General features: G+C 41.0%; 1 protein-coding gene across 1 annotated transcript; it reads left to right on the forward strand.

Annotated features, from left to right (window-relative positions):
• The first annotated feature begins 5,620 nt into the window (after positions 1–5,620).
• plekha3 (pleckstrin homology domain containing, family A (phosphoinositide binding specific) member 3) lies at positions 5,621–9,331 on the forward strand. Its single transcript, XM_037272200.1, has 8 exons — positions 5,621–5,945; positions 6,708–6,824; positions 6,884–7,033; positions 7,128–7,249; positions 7,338–7,460; positions 7,656–7,699; positions 8,086–8,171; positions 8,491–9,331. Exons 1-8 carry the CDS (start codon positions 5,906–5,908, stop codon positions 8,583–8,585), a joined length of 777 nt encoding a protein of 258 aa, XP_037128095.1. The 5' UTR covers positions 5,621–5,905; the 3' UTR covers positions 8,586–9,331.
• Positions 9,332–9,620: the final 289 nt, after the last annotated feature.

The raw sequence follows: 9,620 nt of genomic DNA on the forward strand, positions 1-9,620 counted from the left end.
GAAAATGCTTGTCTTGGGTTGAAAGATCAAATACTTGAGTGTACCCGCCATCATAAGAGGTGACGTGAGGAGGCCTGAAACATTCTGATGCGTCTTTACCAAAATGGACGACGGCTTTTAAAATGACAACGATGCAGTTTTGGTTGTCCTCTGCGGTCTTTGATAACTTCAAGTCTCCTCTGGTGTCCTGCCCGTATTTCCTCAAGTGGAAGCTGCGCTCTCTTGCTCTCACACGCACTTGACAAGCGTTGACCGCTCAGCCTGTTTGAACGTTGTTGCTAACCAAAACAGCAGCAAGGCACGTGCCCCCCCGCAAGTATTTAACAATCAATACTCAATAACTAGTTTTACAGACAGGAAATTCTTCTAAATAAATATAAATGACTAATGAAGTGATGAAATGAACAAAATACACACAAGATTTAGGCAAGAAAATGTGTCCTAAGCCGCTCGGTGAGTATTATCCCGTTCATCTTTAAACAGTGTGCTAACTTTGTACTGGTAATTGTGCAGTGAGTTGTTAATCATCACAATCAATCACAGAGATCATCATTAAGCTGCTTTGATCTCTGATCCACGCATATCGACGTGTATTAGCTTCTATGTCAGCTTCATCTGGCTTGTCGCTCTTTTTGACGACAGTGTCTTAGCTTCCTGCTAGCCAAGCGGGCGGCCATGTTGCGCGGTCCAAATGTCTACCTGGTGTGTCTTTTCACAAGCTGTGTGCGTGCCTATTTCTATTCATGAATGGTCACAGGGTTTTGTGTGTGTATGTGTGTGTGTGCGCACGTGTGTGAGTGAGAGATAAGGTCAACAAAAAGGGAGAAATTACTGTAAATGTGGCCAAATAAGAACAAAGGAGCACTTTAAGGCCCCTTAAAATTCTTGTGAACAGGGAAAAACCTAATTGGATTGGGCAGTTCATCTATTCGTCCGTCCGTCTATTATCAGACAGCAGGCGGGGGACACCCAGAACCGGTAGCCAGCCAACTGCAGGGCATACACAGACAAACAAGCATTCACACACATAGTCACACCTACGGCAAAGAAAAAGCACTTACTACTTACTTAGCCACCAACTTGAGGTCCTCGAGTTTCCGATATGCTAACACTTGAGTGAAGTGGAAGAAAAGTGGCAAATTTACAGCTAAGTGACTGTAATGCGCTGGCGTTTGGGCAAGGAGAGCCACAGTCACGTTCAGATGTTTATTGGAGAGGACAAACAGTCAAATGAAAAAAACTGCTGTCAGGCCAGCCTGACCTGATGTCACTCACTAGGCCACGCCCCTTAAAGGCACACATTCAGAAATGAGGCTTAAAAAATGCAGTTGATTTCTTTACATTCTCTTTCATTGCTTTTGTTTATATAATATGGCTCTGTTTTGATTTTGAAAAGGTAACTGCATGTCATTTGATTTCAATGTGGAAGATTGAGTTGATATCAATTGAAGAGAAAACAAAACAAATGCAAAACCTGTTTTGAGTGTTACTATCATCTGCTTTTCTATACGTGAAGGGGGGAGAAAACTCTAAAAAAAATGTTTTGATGGTCCAGCGGCTGGACTCCAGCCCTATGTTGAGTGCAGCTTTGAAATTCTGAAAGAGTAGAAAATTTTATCACTAGCCTAGCTAGTATTGTGTATGTATTGCAGAACTTTTGAACATTTTCAAAAATCAAGACAAAACTAACAACAAAGATTCCAGATGTGATTCAAGATTTTGGGATTATAATGGCCTGGATGACTGAGAATCTTTATCAAAATGATTAAAAATATATATATATATATTCTGGTTGAATAAAAATGACTTATGCAATTACGCTGATCAGAGCAAGTCAACTTTGAGTGATGTGTATTCAAGAGGACAATCGTGGGATGTGTTGGATGCCTCACATCACCTCTTGCCATCACTTGTACAAACCAAATGTACCCCTGCCCTGCCCCAATCTGCCCCGCTTCCCTTAGATCGTTTTACTAGGCTGGCGATGCACCTGTTTGTGCGTTTCCTATCCTCTTACGACCTCCATTTCATTTGGGCAGTTCCTGCAACCTGCTGACTCAAATGTGATATCTTAATGTTCATATTGCTTTCCTAAAGAAGCACAAATGATTTACGAGATAGATGTTTCTATCAATGTTTGTTGAAGAAGATCAACATACCGCCTCATCTTTAAAATGTTGTGTGGAAAAACATAAATAGTGCCGAATGAAGCACTTCCACTGGTAGATGTAATTTATTTGCGTGTGTGATTGGTGTTGAACTTTTAAAACCAGAAAAATATCAATAAAAAAATACACTACGTGAATCACAGATATTAGTTGTGCAGAGGCAGTAAACCACTGGTCCAAGTGTTCATTTGTCTTCAATTATGTATGATGATGACGTGTGCCCCCGTTCTGACATGGACAACCTCATCTCTGTCCAACTTGTTTTGAAGTTCTTGGTGGCCAAAAACAACAACACAAAAGTGTTAATCATTGTTTGGTATCTGTTTTTAGTGCTATGTTTTTGCAGTATTTTCTAACATGTTACAAGATTGTAGTGTACAAATTCACATTTATAAACTAATATAACTGTGTATGTATGTATGTGTGTGTGTGTGTGTGTGTGTGTGTATGTATGTATGTATGTATGTGTGCGTGTATATATATATATGACAAATGTATGTTCTAATGCAATAAATACAGAACGATGAGTTATTATTTAAAATGCACTTGTGTATTATTTACTCTTTCCTCGCTGGCCTCTGTCATCAGTCATTGTTGACATTTTCTACCCTCCCTTTTCCGTTAGCTGACTTGTCCTCAAGTTAGCATCAAAGCTCACATAGAACGACGCAATACTTCCAAAATTCATGTCTTTTCTAACATGTTATAAAACAAGAGTGTACAAAAGTTTATAAACTTATACATACATACTTATACATAGATACATACATATATAAATATATATATATATGTATATACAGTCATATGCAAATGTTTGGGCACCCCTGATCATTTTCATGATTTGCCTTTATAAATCATTGGTTGTTAGAATCATCAATTTCAGTTAGATATATCACATAGCAGACAAACAGTGATATTTGAGATGTGAAATGAAGTTTATAGGATTTACAGAAAGTGTGCAATCATTACATGAACAAAAGTAAGCAGGTGCATAAATTTGGGCACCCCAACAGAGTCTCTGGATTTTGGTTGAAGGTATTTTGACCATTCTGCTTTACAAAACATCTCCAGTTACGGGTATTTAAGGTGGCCAGTTGCAAGTTGTTCTCCTCTTTGCATCTTCTCTGAAGAGTGGCAACATAGGAGCCTCAAAACAAATGACCTGAAAACAAAGATTGTTCAACGTCATAGTTTAGGGGAAGGATACAAAAAGCTAGCTCAGAGATTTCAGCTTTCAGTTTGCACTGTGACGAACATCGTGAGGAAATGGAAGACCACAAGCACAGTTCTAGTTGAGGCCCGGAGTGGCAGGCCAAGAAAAATCTCAGATAAGCAGAGGTGAAGGATGGTGAGAACAGTCAAAGTCAACCCACAGAGCAGCTCCAAAGACCTACAACATGATCTTCATGCAGATGGGGACACTGTGCATTGTTCAACTATTGTTCACTTTGTACAAGGAGATGCTGTATGGGAGAATAATGCGGCAGAAGCCTTTTCTGCGCACATGCCACAAACAGAGTCGCTTGAGGTATGCTAAAGCACATTTGGACAAGCCAGCTTCATTTTGGAATAAGGTGCTGTGGACTGATGAAACTAAAATTTTGTTATTTGGACATAACAAGTGGCGGTATGCATGGAGGAAGAAGAACACAGCATTCCATGGCAAACACTTGCTACCCACAGTCAAATTTGATGGTGGTTCCATCATGCTGTGGGGCTGTGTGGCCAGTGCAGGTACTGGCAATCTTGTTAAAGTTGAAGGTCGCATGGATTCAGAAGATTCTTGCAAACAATGTTCAAGAATCAGTGATAAGGTTGATGCCTCAACAAGACAACAACCCCAAACACTGCTCAATTTCTACTAAGGCATTCATCCAGAGGAACAAGTACAATGTTCTGGAATGGTCATCTCAGTCCCCAGACCTGAATATCATTGAAAATCTCTGGTATGATTTAAAGCGGGCTGTCCATGCTCAGAAACCATCAAACCTGACTGAACTGGAGATATTTTGTCAAGAAGAATGGTTAAAAATACCTTCAACCAGAATCCAGATTCTCATTGGAAGCTAAGGAAGTGTTTAGAGGCTGTTATTTCTGCAAAAGAAGGATCTACTAAATATTGATCTCATTTATCTGTTGGGGTGCCCAAATTTATGCACCTGTCTACATTTGTTTAGGTAATGATTGCACACTTTCTGTAAATCACATGAACTTCATTTCACTTCTCAAATATCACTATTTTTGTCTGCTACACGATATATTTAACTGAAATTGCTGATCCGAACAACCAATGATTTATAAAGTCAAATCTTGCCAATGATCAGGGGAGCCCAAACTTTTGCATACGACTATATATATATTAAAAAAAAAATATATATATATATATATACTACATATATATATACCCACACACATATATATATATTAGGGATGCACCGAAAATTCGGCCACCGAAATTTTCGGCCGAAAATGACCCAAAAGTGCATTTTCGGTTTTTGGCCGAAAGACCTAAATCACCGAAACAACACGGCCGAAACTTGTGATGACGTGAGCAAACAGCGCAAACAGCGCAACCAGCACGCGGGAAAACGGGATAAGAGCCAGCATGTCTGCGGTGTGGACTGATTTCACTATCTCAGAGAAAGATCCACGGATAGCGATTTGCAAAACATGCAATGCTGAAATTTCAAGAGGGGGTGCATCTGCAAAAAGTTTCTCCACGTCGGGTTTAATTCATCACCTGAAATCCAAACATCCCGATCGCCATTCTGAATATGAGAAGAAGGCGACACAGAAAAGGAAACTGACACCGAGCACGCCCACTCCGTCTGTGGCGGATGTTTTTTATAAGAGAACATATTTAGTTTTACAGTCTTTCAGCAGGCCAGTCAGTTATAAGCCTGTAAATTATTATTTAATGTACACATGAGTGGGGTCAAGTTAAACATTTTATTTTTATTTTATTTTATTTTTGAATTTGAATTTATATTGTGCATTGTTGTAATGTCAGTGCTAAATAAATATTTTCATACTTTTGTAACTGGTTTATTGCAATGCCTTGATTTTAGTGAGGTTAGTACACATGTAGCCATAAATGCTGTGGTTCTAATAACTGACAATCATTTCTTTCGGTGTTTCGGTTTTCGGTTTTCGGCCTTGTTTCCTCATTTTTGGTTTTCGGTTTCGGCCAAGAATTCTTATTTCGGTGCATCCCTAATATATATATATATATATATATATATATATATATATATATATATATATATATATATATATATATATATATATATATATATATATACATACAGAGAGAGAAAGAGAGAGAGAGAGAGAAAGAGAAAGAGAGAGGAAAAAATTATGCTTTATTGCAATAAATACAGAACGATGAGTTATTTAAAAACGCACTTGTGTAGCATTTACTCTTTAGGTTGAATTTGTGTGAAAAGACCCTCGCCAGCCTCCGTCGTCTGCGTTTGTTTTGTTGACATTTTTTGTCCTCTCTCCGTTAACTGACTTGTCGTCAAGTTAGCGAAAAAGCTCACATAGAACGACGCAATGCCTCCAACATTCACGCCAGCTCGCCAAATTCCGACTTATTTTAGAGCGCAATAAGCGCAATATGACAGTTCCGCGGTTGACCGACCCGTCGTGTTTCGTCGCTATGATGCCGCGAGGAATCGACAGTTAGCTTTAGCCCGTTAGCAGCTGTGACAATTTAAACTAGAAAAAATACACACATGGAGGGCGTTCTGTACAAATGGACCAACTACATGACAGGTGAGTCTCCTTTCTGTGTTATGGGTATTCACAATATGTCTCATTTGTGGACAGGACCATTGCTATTGTCTTAACAGTCATGAATGTTGATTGTGATAGAATTACAATCGTGCTAAATTAGAGCCAAGACACTACTTACATGATGTACTGGTGTTACGCTAATTGTTTGACTTCTTGTTTGACTACTTATTTCAGTAGCTCAAGAAGTGAAACTCACGGAGATATTTTGCTCGATGTTTTTCTGAAGAAAAATTAGAAAAGATTTTATATATTTGATACAAATCTATTTTACTTTTCTTAGCAGTAAGATGTAATCATACAAATTATATTTTAAGATTTAAAATATGACACTGTTTAATAAATCTACATAATACAAGAAATTGATTTTTTTTTTTTTTTTTTTTTTTGAAACTCAGAATTTTTTTGTGTTTTTCAGGTCCCTTGAATTGTGCTCCATAAATCCAATTTATTAGAGAAAAGCCCAAAATATATGTACAAAGCTTGAAATAATACTATATACAATGCAAATATTCGAGAAGAATGAGCACTGCGAGTATTTTTAATCACAGCGTATGTAAAGAAGTCATCATAAGGTGACTGTAAGACGAATACCGTTCTGTATTTACTCACATGGAAGACTATGTTGGCATAGCATATTTACCTTTCATTGGAATGGACATTGCTGTTTGATGTGCATCTTCATAATGTTTTGGATGAATTGAATAGTATTTCTTTGTGTGCGCACACACACACGTGCGTCAGGCTGGCAGCCACGCTGGTTTGTGCTGGAGAACGGCGTCATCTCATACTACGACAGCGAGGACGACGTCGGCAAAGGAAGCAAAGGCTCCATCAAGATGTCCGTCTGTGAAATTAAAGGTTGGTTCATCAACATTCGTCGAGTGAAAGCAAGCGGACCTGACGTGGCTCCGTTTCAGTTCACCCGACCGACACCACGCGTCTGGAGTTGATCATTCCCGGCGAGCAGCATTTTTACGTGAGGGCGGTCAATGCAGCAGAGAGACAACGTTGGCTGGTGGCACTCGGCTCCTCTAAAGCCGGAACCTTGGACTCGCACAGACACAGAGGTACGCATACGACATCCTGATCAATCGATTCAAACTACTCATTCAAGTGGATGATTGGCCACCCCTGATATGTGGATATGCGTGTGCGTTGCAGGCCCGGACTGTCTGCGCACCAAAATGTCTGAGCTTCGCCTGTACTGCGACCTGCTGGTGCAGCAGGTCCAAACCATCCAATCACAGAGCAGCGCAGAGCCCGAGGGCACGCCCACATCCGAGGTTTCAAACGAAACGAAAACACGGTTTGTTTGTGCCTGTTTCAGCTTGGACGCCAGCGGAAGCTCACTTTTTTCCACCTGATCCCCAGGCCTCGCTCCTCAGCGCCACCTGCACCACCTTTATCCGGACACTGGACGAGTGCATGAGCCTGGCGCAGCAGAGCCTCGCGCCGCGCCCGCAACCTCCTGAAAGGCTCAGCCGCCCTCCTAATGTGCGTGCGTATGTATCGTATGCGATGTGTGTTTGAAGCGTACAAAGACAACATACATCATTGAACGTGTACTTCCTGACAATGATGGTTTTAAGAAGATCGTGCTGGGATAGACTCCAGCATGGACAAGCAGTTCAGAAAATGGATGGATGGATGTTGACTATTCCGTGTTGATGCGAAATGTTTGGTGTCCAGATGAGAAGATCAGTCAGTCACCCCGGCACGTCCATTTTGGACAGGTCAGTGCCAGCGCACACTCCCCCTTTGGGTTCCCACCTGATTCTGTCCTTCAGGCTTTCCCGCTTGCTGATCCCCCTTTCAGCTTCTTTGCAACTCTTCCATGTTTCTGGCTTATTCTTTCTGTGTAAGGTTCTGTGCTTGTCATTCCTTTAAACGGCCCTTGTCTTAGCTTTGTAACGAATGGACTCATCAACTAATTGATAATTTAATTATTTGGTAACTATTTTGGTAACTTGGTAACTTCTTTTTTCAAACAGTGGCCGATACTTTTGCCCATTTTCTTGAGATGTTACAGACCAAACCAATGACTGTGTCAATTAACTTGTGTTTGTCTATTTTCCACTCTGGCAAAAAATGGTCGGTGTGTTGTTTGTGCGTCGTTGAGGTGCGGCGTACTGAAGGAGAGCTCCAGCGGATCCAAGCCACGGCGGGACCGGGCCAGCTCAGACACTTCAGAGTTGACGTATAAAGGTGCCAGCAAGTTTGGATTTGGTCTTCACGTTAAAAAGATGTAGCGCAAAGTTCATTTCCAAATAGAACCCGTTTTGTTACAAATCGGGCAAACAAACGACATTCAAGACAACCGTTCAGTAATATTAGTTGTGGCTTTGCTTTTTTTTTTTTTTTTTTTTTTTTTTTTTTTTGCAGAAGATAAAGAATATATGCCAGTGATACTAAGAGAACGGTCCGTTTTTAAGGGAACAGCCGTGTTGTTAGTGTGAGCAGCGCACGGGAGGCCTGGCTGAGCTCATTCAGCAATGAATAAAGCGACCAGGTGTTTGTGTTCCAGGATTGCCGGACTCCTCGCACATCCCTGAGGAACGAGGGGTCGTGGCCAGTCCGAAGACCACGCCTGCAGACACGGACACGGACCTGTCCATCTGAAGGTCGGAAGGTGTCGTTTTAATGCAGACGCCGTGAATGTATTTTACTCGCTCTCTCTGTGGGAGCACACCTTTGGCAAATGAGCACTTTGGACGTCGGTTCTTTTATTTATATTTGCCCATGGGACTCAGAACTTGAATTCCTGCTGCGGCAAGTGGGACCAAAGTGGACGCTGTCCTTCCGGCCCTCTCTCCCATCCGCACAACAATGTGAACATGTGGCGCCATTTTGTGGTGATGGTCGCGGCTTTGATGTTGCTGCTGCCTTCAAAGACCATGCCTGTGTTGCGACTTATTTTCTCATGAGCAATTTTCAGTTGGTTCATTGAAATGTTCACAAAATCAAAATCTTTGTACCGTGTCGCAGCAACTGCGCTCAGAATCAATCACATTCTCTCCCTCCCCCCTTCCATGAATATGTGCCATCGTGTTTTTGATCCATTCCCAATAGCGCCAATGTGAGGGCGGTGCAATGCACGATTGGTACTTGTAGGCAGCAGCTGGACTCCATTCATCCATTTTTTACTTGCCGCTTGTGCACTTTAACAGTCGAATTCCTTTTCTGGAGGGATTGGGATAACTGTGTCGCCATGGCAACAGATTCGGCACTTAACCATATGGCGTTAAAAAACAAACTGCACTAAAGCACCTAAAAATAATCAGAATTATGATATATAAAAAAAAAAGTGTTTTTCTGGATGTTATGATACCCCTGAATAAAGTCAGACACGATTCCTTTCTAAAGCATCTGTCCAAGTAGTTCATTTATCTCACTGAAATTTTGATTTAACAGCTGTTTTGAGTCACGTGCAATATTGTGTGCGTGCCCAAGAACCAATACCCGTACAAAAATTACTTTCCGTACAGGCTCTCCCAAAAATGTCCACACTCTTTGACCACCCATTACTGTACTCAGAATTCTTCTTTCCACTAATGTTTTCCCATAAGCCATTCCACTGTTGTGTGTGTGTTTGCAGAAGGTGTGTGAATGTGTGCTCTTGGTATTTATTGTTTTTGTCTCAATGAGCAAGCGTCA

This window comes from Syngnathus acus, chromosome 15 (assembly GCF_901709675.1).
Source record: "Syngnathus acus chromosome 15, fSynAcu1.2, whole genome shotgun sequence".
Classification (NCBI taxonomy): domain Eukaryota; kingdom Metazoa; phylum Chordata; class Actinopteri; order Syngnathiformes; family Syngnathidae; genus Syngnathus; species Syngnathus acus.

Excerpts from the sequence above, each read along its gene's own strand:
- plekha3 (XM_037272200.1), top strand. The coding sequence starts at position 5,906 with ATGGAGGGCGTTCTGTACAAATGGACCAACTACATGACAG. Across the intron at positions 5,946-6,707 it reads ATGGACCAACTACATGACAG|GCTGGCAGCCACGCTGGTTT; the intron begins GTGAGTCTCCTT and ends CACGTGCGTCAG. Across the intron at positions 8,172-8,490 it reads TTCAGAGTTGACGTATAAAG|GATTGCCGGACTCCTCGCAC; the intron begins GTGCCAGCAAGT and ends TTTGTGTTCCAG.